We start from the raw sequence: 14,093 nt of genomic DNA, 5'->3' as shown, positions 1-14,093 counted from the left end.
CAGCCAGGGCTTGGGTTGAAAAGATGGACACATACTTTCAACTCAACTGGATGACGGAACAGGAGGCCATTAAGATGGAAACGCTGCACTTGGAGGGGGAAGCCCATGACTGGTGGTTTCATGGCTTGACCACTTTGGGGCATGCCCAGATAGTTTCGTATGAGGACTTCACCATGAGGGTGGTGGATTGATTCGATCAGAGGGATCCAGAAGCATCCTTCAGGGCGCTGACACAACTGCGCAAGATAGGCAACTCGAAGGAATATTTTCTGATTTTCTGCGTGTGCCAGTGATGGTTCCGGATTTGTCCGAGTCCAGGAGGGTATACATCTTCATTGATGGTTTGCTTGAGCCTCTTCATGGATTGGTGAAGTCACGCAGACCCTCTACGCTGCAGGAGGTGGTGGTGTGCGCCAGAGATTTATTGGGGACCATCCCCAAGACTAGAACGCCATTCCTTGCACGGACCCCTTTCCCATAGAAAGGGCATGAGACTATACCCCCGCCACCGAGGACCACACAGGAGGGGGCAAATAGATGAGGAGACACGGAAGGACCTCCGGAGGAGGAAGCTATGCTTCACATGCAGAAAGCCCTGGGCACCAGGCCATAGGTGCACAGCGGGTAGAGCACATTATGTTGAGGTCTTTTCTGACAGTGACCAGGAGGACAAGGTGAAGCAGGATTGTGGTGGGGCAAATGGAGAGAGTTCAGAGGGCATAGGGCCACCTCCACAAGGAGGGGCATCTCTTGCCTCATCAGGGGGAGTCATTACTTCTCTATGCGGGATTCCTAAGTTTTTGACACTCCGAATCAAAGGTACAATACAGGGACAGAGGGTGTTGGTACTAGTGGACACTGGGGCTACCCACAACTTCATAGATGCACAACGAGTCCAGAGGAGGGGCCTCACCATGACAGAGTTTGAGGGATTCTCCGTCCTAGTGCCAGGTGACCGTACCATCCAGTGTACCAGATAAGTGCTCTCCTTGATAGTCGTTATGGGAAACTACTTGATGACGGACCACTTCTTTGTGGTCCATGTGCCAGACACCAATGTGGTGATGGGTGTCCAGTGGTTGTATTGCCTTGGGAGAGTTACGATACATTGGCGGAAACCTGAAATGGAGTTCATCGGGCTAGATGACAAACTGGTGGTTTTGAGAGGCATGCAGTCTTATCCACCTCAAACAGTTTCGGCCCACAGGATGGAGGTAGATCTTTGACATGGGGACATTGCATGGGCAGTCGAGTTGAGGATCTCAAAGGTTGGAGGACAGGCAAAGTCACCACCAGCAGAAATACAGGTGCTTCTGGACCGATACAGAGTGGTGTTCGGGGACATTCCACTAAGGAAGCCACTAGATAGAGATTTTGAGCACACCATTGAACTAGAGCTGGGTATACAGGTAATCATCACTACCCCTTATAGGCACCCCAAAGTCTATACGGATGAGATAGAGAAGGCTATTCCGGAGCTACTTGCTTTGGGTCACATGAGGTCTAGTTCCAGTCCCTTCGCTTCTTCTGTAGCATTGGTGAAGAAGAAGGATGGGACCGTCAGGATGTGCATAGACTACAGAGCCTTTAACAGGAAGATCCTCAAGAACTGGTACCCCGTTCCCTGCATTGATGAGCTAATGGATGAGATTAGAGGAGCCTAGTATTTCTCAATATCGATATGCATTCGGGGTACCACCAGATCAGAGTTCAGGATCAGGACATCCCAAAGACAACATTTTGGTGCCACTATGGGCACTTTGAATTTCTGGTTATGCCATTTGGGTTGACCAACGCTCCCGCCACATTTCAGTTTGGCATGAACCACATCTTTTGAGGAAAGTTGAGGAGGTTTGCGCTAGTGTTTTTTGATGACATCCTGATTTATAGCCGGACATGGGAGGAGCACCTCCAACACTTGGAGGAGGTACTGCGCATTTTGGAGGAGCAGCAGTATTATGCCAAGCTCTCCAAATGCAAGTTTGGATTGACAGAGATGCTTTATCTTGGGCATATCATTGGAGCAGACAGGGTGAAGGTTCATGAGGAGAAGAGTCGGGCCATCCGAGATTGTCTAGTACCCCGAGACGTGACTATGCTGAGAGGCTTCTTAGGCATTTGCACTTACTATAGGAAGTTTGTCAGGGGGTTCTCACAGCTAGAAACACCCTTGACTGACTTGACCAAGAAAGGGGCCTTCACATGGACTGAGGGAGCACAAGTCGCTTTCGATCGCCTGAAGGAGATGATGAGCAGTTGCACTGTTTTGGCACTCCCAGATTTTTCGCAGCCATTCACGGTGGAGTGTGATGCATCAGGGGTGGGAGTTGGAGTTGTTTTGTCACAGGAGAGGCACCCTATAGGTTTCGAGAGTTAGAAGCTCCTACCACATGAGTTGTCATATTCCATATATGACAAGGAGATGCTGGCCATCATGCATGCATTGGCCAAGTTCCGCCAGTACTTGGTGGGCAACCGATTCAGAGTGAAGACTGATCACAATAGTCTTCGACATTTCATGGGGTAGCAGGGCCTCAATGATAGGCAACAGAGATGGGTCAGCAAGGTGCAGGCCTACGACTTTGATATTGAGTATGTGTGGGGCAAGCACAACGTGGTGGCTAATGCTCTATCCAGGAGACTGGCTGGGTTATCTCTTATGAGCATTTGCTAGGATTGGAAGGCTCAGCTATTGGTTGAGTACTCCAAGGACAGGAAGGCCTGTGAGGTGCTAGAGGGGACACATGTAGATGAGCGTTACCGTGTGATGGATGAGGTCATCTATTACAAGGGGCTCATTTACTTAGTGCTCAACTCGTAGTTGAGCGAGAGGGTATTCCAGGATGCTCACGATTCACCATTGTCTGGACACCAGGGGTTCCGAAAGACTTCTATGGTTGTTCGGGAGAGGTTCACATGGAAAGGCCTCAAGGAGAACGTGCTATGACATGTAAGGGAGTGTGAGGCCCACCAGCGGAACGGGGGAGCTGACTCACCCTATACGGCTATTACAGTCACTTCCCATTCCAGAGGGGAAATGGGAAAGTATCTAGATGGATTTCATCACGGGGCTCCCCAAAGTACAGGGAAAGGATTGCATATATGTGGTGGTCAACAGGCTGACCAAATTTGCCCACTTCGCCATCCCCACTAGATTCACGACAGCCTAGGTTGCTGAGTTGTTCTTTAGGGAGGTTTTCAGACTACATGGACTCCCTAAGAGCATTGTTAGCGACAGAGATAGTAGATTCATGGGAGGATTTTGGCAGGATCTTTTCAGGTTGGTTGGGACAGAGCTTACTCCTAGCACCAATTACTACCCTCAGACGGATGGCCAGACAGAGAGTATCAATCAGTGGTCGAGGGGTACCTCAGGAACTATGTGGCACGTCAGCAAAGGATGTGGATTTGGTAGTTGCACTTGGGCAAGTTATTCTACAACACCACACACCACATGTCTATCGATATGACTCCTTTCCATTCCCTCTATGGTTATGATGCTCTAACTTTTGTTGATGTTAATTTCGGAGACAGCCAGGCCCCAAAGGCCAAAGGCTGGGTCCAAGAGAGCCAAGATATCCTCAAAGATCTCAAGGATAATCTAGCGACAACCCAGAATCAGAAAAAACTATATGCAAATCGGCACATGGTAGAGAGGCACTTTGAGGAGGGGGACCTAGTGTACCTCCGGTTGCAGCGTTACAGACAGTCTATGCTGAAATAGAAGGGGGCCAAGAAGCTACAACCACATTTATATGGGCCCTACCAGGTGACTAGGCAAGTTGAGGAGGTGGCATATGAGCTAGCGCTGCCTCCGGGGAGCAAGATCCACAACGTGTTTCATTTCTCATGCCTGAAGAAGGTGTTGGGACAACAGATGATCTACCCCCATTGGATGATGAGGGCCATTTGGTGCTGGAACCAGAGGCCATACTGGAAAGTAGGGAGAGAAGACTGAGGAGTAGAACCGTCAGGGAGTTCTTGGTATGCTGCAAGAACTTACTGGATGAGGATGCCACCTGGGAGGGTGAGCACATACTAGAGCACCTAGCTTTGAGGTTGCTTGAAGGCAAGCAACATTTGGGAGGGGGGGGGCTGTCATGTCCCTTCTTAAATGAATTAGTCACAAGATGCAGCAACACAATTTTGGCAGCATTTTTGATTTAGGCGGAGGACCCCACATGTAGAAACTTAGGAACTATAGGCAATCTGATTTATTTCTAGCAGCTAGTGGAATGTGGGGGCCACCACATGCATAATTCGAAATTGGCCAAGGAATACGTTGGAGGGAATTCGAGCTAGTGGATGGAGGGGCCCACATGAGGCTAAGGGGGCCGAAAGAGCTATAAAGAGAGATTGGCTCTCATTCTAGAGGCATTCTGATTATTTGACAAACAAATTCATTTTTGTACGCTCTACTGTTCAGCGAGCCTACCGGTTGTTTAGCCACGAATCTCTCAAGCGCGAGATTCAACCTATTTTTCGAGGGACCATCCGTGCCTGCCCTAGGGAGGATGTTACACAGGAGTTTCCAGGGAGTCCAGTACAGACACACATTTCAGCCATCAACATAGGGAGGAATTGCGTATTTCGACGCAGCTAGAGAACAAGCAGGAGGGGTTGGAAAATCAGGGGGATTCCTAGCTTGCTGAGAGAGCAGGGAATAGATCAGCAAAGAGATTCATAGCTTGCTGGGAGAGCCAGGGGTTGAGGAGGCAACATAGAAAAGGTCATTTTGCTAGAGTAGCAGCCAGCCAGACCAGCGCAACAGTGAGTCAAAGTTTTGGATAGAGGTGTTGCACAGAGGCCACTGTAGCAGCAAACTCGTGGTGCTGGAAGAGCAGTCATCCGGGCCAAGGGTCATCCGGGGAGCAAGGAGTTAGTCAATACAGGTGAACCCAGTGTACTAGGGGTAATTTCAAAGGGATTTGCAGCTTGTTTCCTGCAAAACGAATTTGGCTGTAGCAGCTGGGGAGAGGCTCCAAGGAGGCCGAAAATCCAAAGTCAAAATCTGAGAAATTCCCTTTTGGGTTTTGTCCAAGGATTCTAAGGCCGGAAGGACAAAATTTTCTGGGCGGTTTTTGGGCACATTCTAGCAGGTCAAAGTCAGCAGATCAGCAGTTTTGCTGGGACAGCGCAGTGCAAGTGGTGTAGTGACTGAACAACCATCATCTCAGCTATTCCATCACCTGGGTTTAGTCCAGCTTGTCCTTGAGACAAGCCCAAGTGTACCACTTCATTTATATTATACACATTGCTCTCAAATTTTATAATATATGGCTCAGCAGTCCCAGATTTACAGTGTTTCCATGGATGTGTAATGCATTTTTTTAATTTTATGCTGTTACACTGTTTATTTGTTTAAATATCACTCACATTCCTACTTAGGAACATTACATTCAAAGTGTTTTTTGTTATAGATACCATTTGGAAAATTAATAATAACAGAATTAGTTGCAAGGATAAAATGTATTAAAATGGCCTTGAAAAGATTGTCTAAATTTTGAAAAGCTAGTGTACTATGATGTTGATGGCAGATGCGTCCCTAAAAAGGTTATAACTTAAATATAGGGATTCCCACCACCAACATTTTTCATCAGAATAATCTTGATGAATGGATCTAAGCTTTCCAAAATCAAATAAAGTTAAAATTTAAAATCGTTTCCTTGTTTAATTATGAATGAAGTATGCTCATTTCCTTTTTGTTTCAATATTTATTCCTTACACGCTGATATTGTCATTGATTGTGGGATATTTTAATGCACATATGTTTTATTTGTTGGAGACTACACATTGGAAGAATTCCATTTCAAGATGGTGCATGTAAACACTCTCTTCGTCAATCCCTGCATGGCCTCATCTTATAAGAAAAAGGAAATTGTCTTAAGCAGTAATCCAATTTGTTATATAGATCACTGAAATTAATTGAAGGACAAAATTCTATCTAAGACACATGAATAACAGTTAGAGTATCTTCCCATTTTATTTATTACTCATAGGGAGACGTATCAATGTATCCTCCATCATTTAACAAGCCATCAAACAGATAGGTCCTTGATCAAATCAATGTGATTGCTGATGTGATAATCTCCCCTTATTAGTGTGCTTATTGACACCTCATATATGAAAGATGAAAAGGATTTGCTGTGTGACAGAATGCATCACTTTCAAATATTGGGTTATCTTCTTTGCAGAACATGTGAAACCAATACTTGGTTAAAATTTTAGGCAATGAAAACCCTAAGAAAAACATAGTGTAAAATGGCACTTCTTATTATTGATATTCTTAGAATAAAAAAAATGAATTCTCCTTTTTAGGTAACAGAAAATATAAGCTCCTTATAGTAAAAACTGTATAATGAAATTTAAAAGAACAAATGTAGATGCAAGATTTTAGTTCTTTCAGTGAATTCATGGAACATTATAGTATCCTGTATATTTTTTTTTCCCTTTTTTCAATCACAAAAGCTTCACAAATTATTGAATGTTGTGAGTATTTGCAGCTTAACCTTGGGATCTATATGATGGATGACAAAGCTGAATTTTCAGTTTTGGTTGATCGTGCTGTTGGAGGTGCAAGCATTGAAGATGGGGAACTTGAACTAATGCTTCACAGGTTTTTCAAGTTTTTTTATAGTTGAGAGAAATCAAAATATCACATTGCTGTCATCATCAATAATAAATGTAATAGCATTCTTAGAAAGTTTTCAAATTTCTATATATCATTTTATATAAACACTTTGAAAATCTAAAATATTTTTCTTTTTGTGCTTTACCAGGCGATTGCTCCATGATGATTCTCGAGGGGTTGGTGAACCTCTTAATGAAACTGTTTGTGTACAATCGAAGTGTCAAGGACTAACAGTATGTAATTTCAAAAATGTTTTTAGTTGTATATTTTTTATCATTAAATGTAGTATAATGCCTCTGACAGTATGTTAAGCCAAAAATGAATCCAAAGCTTACTTCCCTAATGTCTGTGCCACATTCAAAATTTAATAGTAGAGTAGCCTATGCATACCAAGAAAAATGGCTTGAAATTTGGCTTGAAATTGCATAACAACAACAAAAATTCCTAGTAATGAAAATACTTTTGGTCGTTGAAAGTGCTTATCCACCTTTACATTTTTTAATTGTGAATAAGTGTATCTAAAACCAAAGCAACACTTTTTCTCTTGCAATGTACTAGCATCTTTGTATCTTCATAAACGCTTTGCTCAGTTGTTTACTTTTGATGGGAATAACCATGCCCTTGGACTGTTTGGTGCTATTCGAGGGTCTAGTCTTCGTCCCACATTCCAACTCACTCATGGCCCAATTATGCCTTGTCAAGACTAAGATTTGGTACCAAACTCCTCCAGGTTTGACTTCACATGGAATTTGTTTCATTACTTGTTGATCATTTGGTTTCTCAGAACTCTCTAAGGCTACTCCTACTCGTGAACTGAGTCATGATTTCCATTCAACAAACTGGCAAGGATTAATTAGGTGAGCTCCATGCTAATCAACGACATGATGGAATATTCATGCTTCATTTCCAACATAAATTATTGATTTCCAAGTGTTTTAATAGAAATACATAAGTTCGAGCAAATGGTACACTAAACTCATAAAGAAAAGTGGAAACACAACACTGTAATATTCCTAATTAGCCATGGCTAATTGGAATATTTGATTTTGCTTTATTTTGCCTTCTATAGTTATTTATGAATAAAAGGGTGAGGAAAAGGGGACATGACTCACCTATAGAATAAAAGTCACTTCCTAGTAGCACAACGTTGTGACTTAAAGGGGGAGCCAAGGGGGCCAAAGGGGGATGCAGATATGGAGCCCACGCAGACACTTGGAGGGACTGCGCAGAAGGGAAGGAACACGTGGCAAGAGGGGAATTACGCTGGAGAAGGTGGGCCTTGGGATTGAGAGAGGCAAAGGCTATAAAGGAGAGAGGAGCTTCCTCATTTTGGCATTCGGTTATGTGCATTTGAGCTAGTCATTTCGACTTATGAGCACACTGGATGTTTAGCTAGTCTGCAACATTGTTTAGTGCATTGAGTGTCTTTGTTCGAAGATCTCACCCTTAGCCCCGGGGGACTTCGAGTGCCTGCTCGGGCAAGGTAGTTCCATTAGTATTTTTGCAGCAGTTTCGTTGGTAGTTGGCAAGAGGATTGAGCAGTGTAGATGATTGCGCAGTCTTGAGAGGGATGACGCAGTTCTTTCTGGTAGGAGTTTTGGAATGAGGGGTTGCAGTAGGATTTGTGCTGGGAGATTGAGCAGGGGATCATCCCTTGCATATTGGAGAGTTTTGGCAGAGGTTTCAGGCAGATTTCTGGAGGGTGTCATTTAGTGGCAGCGCAGAGCATTGAGGGACTTTGCAGAACCCCAAGGGGGTGATTTTCGGGGGTCGGCTATTTCAGGAAAGCTTTCTAGGTTTTTCTGGGTTTCTTGAGTAGAGTCCGATTCCAGAGTTTCAACATTTTCTAAGGAGGGGAACAACCCCAAATCCTCATTTTATTTCCAGCAGCAGCAGCAGCACGACAGTGCTCCTGTAGCTTCCACGCAGTTCTGAGATAGGCCATTCCTTTGCTATTCTGAGTGTATTTCTTCACTTGCCTTGTGCAAGTCGAGGTGCCATCTTTATGATCACCTCCTGTACTCATTCTATTGCTTAGTATAATAAAATGGCTTAGCATTTCGCTCTGCATTTCTTGAGTATCTGCTTATATTGCACGTTTATATTATTATATATTGCACCACTGTTATTTTTATCATTTAAGTTTCTCAGTTATTATATCATTTGTATGTATTTGGTTGGAGTTTACTGGGGTTTTGGAGAATATCTCTGAAACGGGATATTACAGTGGTATCAAAGCATAAATCTAGCTTAGCGTGTAGAGCTAGCAATCTATGACACCGGGGGAAAAACCCTACATCTGTTACAGAGGTAGGAGATACAGAGACACTGGACGTAAATTGGAGAATACCTACGGGGAGGGAGACTGTGTTCCTGTGGTGGACGCAGAACAGGAGGAGCCTGTGGTGGACGCAGAACAGAAAGAGCCAGTAGTGGACGCAGAGCAGATTGCAGACGAGGACGGGAAGAAATTTGCGGATATGCTCCTCAAATTGGTATAGGATCTGTCGAGGCAGATTGAGGCGATGGGACAGAGATTCACGGAAGTAGAGGCTAGACAGCGTGAGAGCCCACGGGTTTTTCAGGTTGGTGAGGGTTCGGGCGCATCCCACCATTTGCCAAAGCAGCATGATACTGCGCAGTAGGTGGCCTCACAAGCCCCTACACGCTCTACCATGCCCACTTTCTTAGGAGCAGACACGGGGGTTGTAGCCCAGCAGGAGGCAGAGCCTGGACATATGGGTGATTATTTCGCAAAGTACCAAGCCTATGGGCAGGAGTTCAGGGAAGCCCTCTCATTCAGGGACTTTGTTCAGCTCCAACAGGATAGCAGACCCCGCGACCATCACAGAGGGTACCGGCATTAGCATGATGGTGACACCCACCGTGCAATTAGTAGATTCCACTTGCCTACGTTTGATGGTTCATCAAACAGTTCGGCAAAGTCTTGGGTGGAGAAGCTGGACATTTATTTCTAGCTTAACCAGATGTCGGAGACAGAGGCCATCAAGGTGGCAACATTGCATTTGGATGGTGAGGCTCAGGATTGGTGGTTTCATGGGATGGTTACACTCGGACACTCCACAGTGATGACATATGCCGAGTTCACCAGGAGATTGATGGAGCGATTTGATCGGAGGGATCCAGAGCAGCATTTTGTTGAGCTGACGAGGCTCAAACAGACAGGGAGCCCAGAGACCTACATTGCAGAGTTCTTGAGGGTCTCAGTGATGGTGCCAGATCTATCCACGACACAGAGGATCTATATGTATGTTGAGGGGTTAGCAAAGCCACTTCAGGGTTTAGTCCGATCCACTAGACCAGCTACACTCCAAGACGCTATTAGCAGGACCCGAGACTTACAGGATGTCTTACCCAGGACCCGGACACCTTACCCCCAGAGACAGACTTTCCAGTCTAAGGGGAAGGATGTGAGGATTCCACCTCCAAAGGGGAATCCAGGACGAGTACAGATTGACGATGATGCCAGGAGAGAGCTGAAGAAGAAGCGGTTATGCTTCCCCTATCAGGAGCCGTGGGCACCAGGACATAGATGTGCTGTCGGCAAAGCACATTTTATTGAGGTCTTCTCCGAGAGCAATGGGGAAGAGGATGATGAGGATGATGTGGAGGCAAGAGATTGTCATGGCGTGCAGGGACCTTTGCCACCTCAACCACCAACAACAGGTGGTGCATCTTTTGCACCTATCGGAGGGGCCCTTGCAGCATTGCCAGGAGTTCCCAAGTATTTGACGCTACGCGTACGGGGGATAGTACGTGGCCAACGAGTATTAGTTTTGGTTGACAGTGGGGCAACCCACAACTTCATCGATGCATAGATGGTTGAGCGGAGGGGTATATAGACAGAGAGCTTTGATGCGTTTTCGGTCTTGGTCCCAGGAGATCAGACCATGATGTGTGCTTGTTATGTTCCAGAGCTATCAGTGACGATGGGCACCTACACATTGACTGACCACTTTTTCGTGGTCGATATTCCGAACATCAACATGATACTGGGTGTTCAGTGGCTCATCACTCTAGGGAAGGTCACGACAGATTGGAAAACCCTAGAGATGGAGTGGGATGATGAGAAGACAGGGAGGCATGAGAAGATACAAGGACAACACACATATCCGCCTCAGACTGTTTCGGCTCATCGGATGGAGGCAGTCTTCCGGAAGGGAGATGTAGAGTGGGCAGTGGAGTTGCGTGCATCATAGGCAGGGACTACAGAGCAGGCAGTACATATAGAGATACAGTCCATCCTTTACTGGTATGCCATAGTGTTTGGGGAGATTCCGCCAGGACAGCCAGCGGACCGGGGTTTGAGCACACCATTGAGCTTGAGCAAGGTATACAGATAGTGATCACTACCCCCTATAGGTATCCCAAGGCCTATCAGGATGAGATTGAGTGGGCCATTCAGGAGTTGCTGGCTCTTGGGCACATTCACCAGAGTACGAGTCCTTTTGCTTCTTCCGTGGTGTTAGTGAAGAAGAAGGACGGCACATTGAGAATGCGCATTGACTACAGGGCTCTGAACAAGAAGACACTGAAGAACAGATACCCCATACCCAGGATCAACGAGTTGATGGATGAGTTGAGAGGAGCACGGTTCTTCTCAAAGATTGATTTGAGATCTGGGTACCATCAGATTCGCGTGAGGGAGCAGGACATTCCCAAGACCGCCTTCAGGTGTCACTATGGGCACTTTGAGTTCTTGGTGATGCCCTTTGGGCTAACCAATGCCCCCGCCACATTTCAGTCCTGCATGAATCACATCTTCCGCAGTCACTTGAGGAAGTTTGTGTTGGTATTCTTTGATGACATTCTCATTTACAACAGGACTTGGGAGGAGCATCTCCAGCACATTGAGACAGTGTTGCGTATCTTGCAGGAGCAGCAGTTCTATGCCAAACTCTCCAAGTGTGAGTTTGGGTTGATAGAGATGTTGTATTTGGGGCACATCATAGGGGTGGACGGAGTGAGAGTCCACGAGGAGAAGATCAGGGCCATTAGAGAGTGGCCGGAGCCGAGGAACGTGACAAAACTCTGGGGATTCATTGGCATTTGTACTTACTACCGGAAGTTCGTCAAGAGTTTCTCACAGCTTGCTGCACCCCTGACAAATTTGACAAGGAAGGGGGCTTTCATTTGGATGGATACAGTGCAACGAGTTTTTGAAAGGCTCAAGGAGGTTATGAGCAGCTGCCCAGTGCTTGCATTGGCAGATTTCACGCAGCCATTTGTTTTGGAGTGTCACACGTCAGGAGAGGGGATAGGAACAATATTGATGCAAGGAGGTCACCCTATAGCCCATGAGAGCCAGAAGCTCCTTCCGCACGAGAGGTTGTATTCTATATACGACAAGGAGATGCTGACCATCATGCATGCATTGGCCAAGTCTTGACAGTGTTTAGTAGGTAACAGGTTCAGGGTGAGGACTGATCACAACAGCCTCAGATTATTTTTGGAGCAGAAGCAACTATAGGAGAGGCAGCAGAACTGGATCAGCAAGATCCAAGCATATGACTTTGACATCGAGTATGTCAACGGTAAGAACAACGTGGTAGCAGATGCTCTTTCACGTAGACTAGCCACGTTGTCTCTTTTGAGCTTGGACACAAACTGGAGGGCTCGACTCTTAGTTGAGTACTCCATGGATAGGTTTGCATGTGAGGTTTTGGATGGGCATGTGGCGGATGACAGGTACACGGTGGTCGATGAGATCATCTACTATAGGGATCAGATCTTCTTGATTGAGGGATCTCAGCTCAAGAAGAAGATACTCTAGGCATCACATGATTCACCATTGGCTAGCCATTAGGGGTTTACCAAAACCTACAGGGCCATCAGAGAGAGGTTCTCATGGAAGGGCCTCAAGGAGGACGTACTCCAACATATCCTGGAGTGCGACGTTTGTCAGAGGAACAAGGGGGAGATAAGCCATCCCGCGGGTTTATTGCAGCGTCTTCCCATTTCGGAGGGGAAATGGGAGAGTATCTCGATGGACTTCATCAAAGGGTTGACCATGGTACAGGGAAAGGATTGTATCTTTGTCGTCGTTGACCGACTGACAAAGTACGCACATTTCTTTGCCATATCCACACACTACACAGCAGCACAGGTGGCCGAGCTGTTCTTGAGAGAGGTCTTCAGGTTACATGGTCTTCCTAAGACCATTGTCAGTGACAGGGACAGTCGTTTCATGGGCAGGTTTTGGCAGGAGCTTTTTCATTTAGTGGGGACGGAGTTGACACCGAGTACCAGTTATCACCCATAGACAAACGGACAGACAGAGATAGTTAACAAGTGGCGGGAGGGCTACTTGCGTAACTATGTCAGTGGGTAGCAGAGGGCATGGATGAAGTGGCTGCATCTAGGGGAGTACTGCTACAACACTACACATCACATGTCCATTGGTATGTCATCATTCTATGCTTTGTATGGGTATCATCCTTTATCTTTTGTTGACATGATGTTTGGTGATAGCAAGGCTCCAAGAGCCAAGATTTGGATCCAAGAGAGTCAGGATATCCTCTGAGCTCTCAAGGATAACATGGCTACATCGCAGAACCAGCAGAAGATGTATGTTGACAGAGGTCAGGTGGAGAGACAGTTTGAGGTAGGGGACATGGTCTACCTACGATTACAGCCATATCGACAGTTGTCACTAAAGCAGAAGGGGGCTGAGAAGCTCAAGCCCCGCTTTTACGGGCCATACAGGGTGATACGCAGGATTGGACAGGTTGCATATGAGTTGGAGTTGCCCCAAGGCAGCAAGATTCATAACGTTTTTCATGTATCATGCTTGAATAAGACATTAGGGCAGCAGGTGACAGTGACTGATGAGCTACCACCCATGAATGATGAGGGGCATTTGGTGTTGCAGCCAGAGGCTATTATTGATACTAGGGAGAGGCAGCTGCGGAGTAGGACAGTCCGGGAATTCTTGGTGAGGTGGAAGAATTTGCCGGATGAGGATGCCACTTGGGAGAGTGAGAAAATATTGCAGCATCCATCACCTCAGTTGCTTGAGGACAAGCAACATTTTGCCGGGAGAGACTGTAATATTCCTAATTAGCCATGGCTAATTGGAATATTTAATTTTGCTTATTTTTGCCTTCTATAGTTATTTATGAATAAAAAGGTGAGGAAAAGGGGACATGACTCACCTATAGAATAAAAGTCACTTCCTAGTAGCACAACGTTGTGACTTAAAGGGGGAGCCAAGGGGGCCAAAGGGGGACACAGATATGGAGCCCACGCAGACACTTGGAGGGACTACGCAGAAGGGAAGGAACATATGGCAAGAGGGGAATTACGCTGGAGAAGGTGGGCCTTGGGATTGAGAGAGGCAAAGGCTATAAAGGAGAGAGGAGCTTCCTCATTCTGACATTCGTTTATGTGCATTTGAGCTAGTCATTTCGACTTATGAGCACGCTGGCTGTTTAGCTAGTCT

General features: G+C 46.0%; 1 protein-coding gene across 1 annotated transcript in view; it reads left to right on the top strand.

The window, feature by feature from the left end:
* The window catches only part of LOC149217702 (alpha-mannosidase-like), a 551,513-nt gene that overhangs the window by 422,356 nt on the left and 115,064 nt on the right, over positions 1–14,093 (top strand). Inside the window, exons 23-24 of the mRNA XM_089393048.1 lie at positions 6,504–6,616; positions 6,780–6,864. Coding sequence (XP_089249174.1) covers positions 6,504–6,616; positions 6,780–6,864 — 198 coding nt within the window. The remainder of the gene's footprint in view (positions 1–6,503; positions 6,617–6,779; positions 6,865–14,093) is intronic.

Source organism: Pinus tabuliformis, chromosome 1_1, assembly GCF_031772625.1.
Source record: "Pinus tabuliformis cultivar Carrire ecotype Pingquan chromosome 1_1, CPIR1, whole genome shotgun sequence".
NCBI lineage: Eukaryota > Viridiplantae > Streptophyta > Pinopsida > Pinales > Pinaceae > Pinus > Pinus tabuliformis.
Note: the sequence above shows the minus strand (reverse complement) of the source record. Positions and strands in the feature narration are given on the sequence as shown.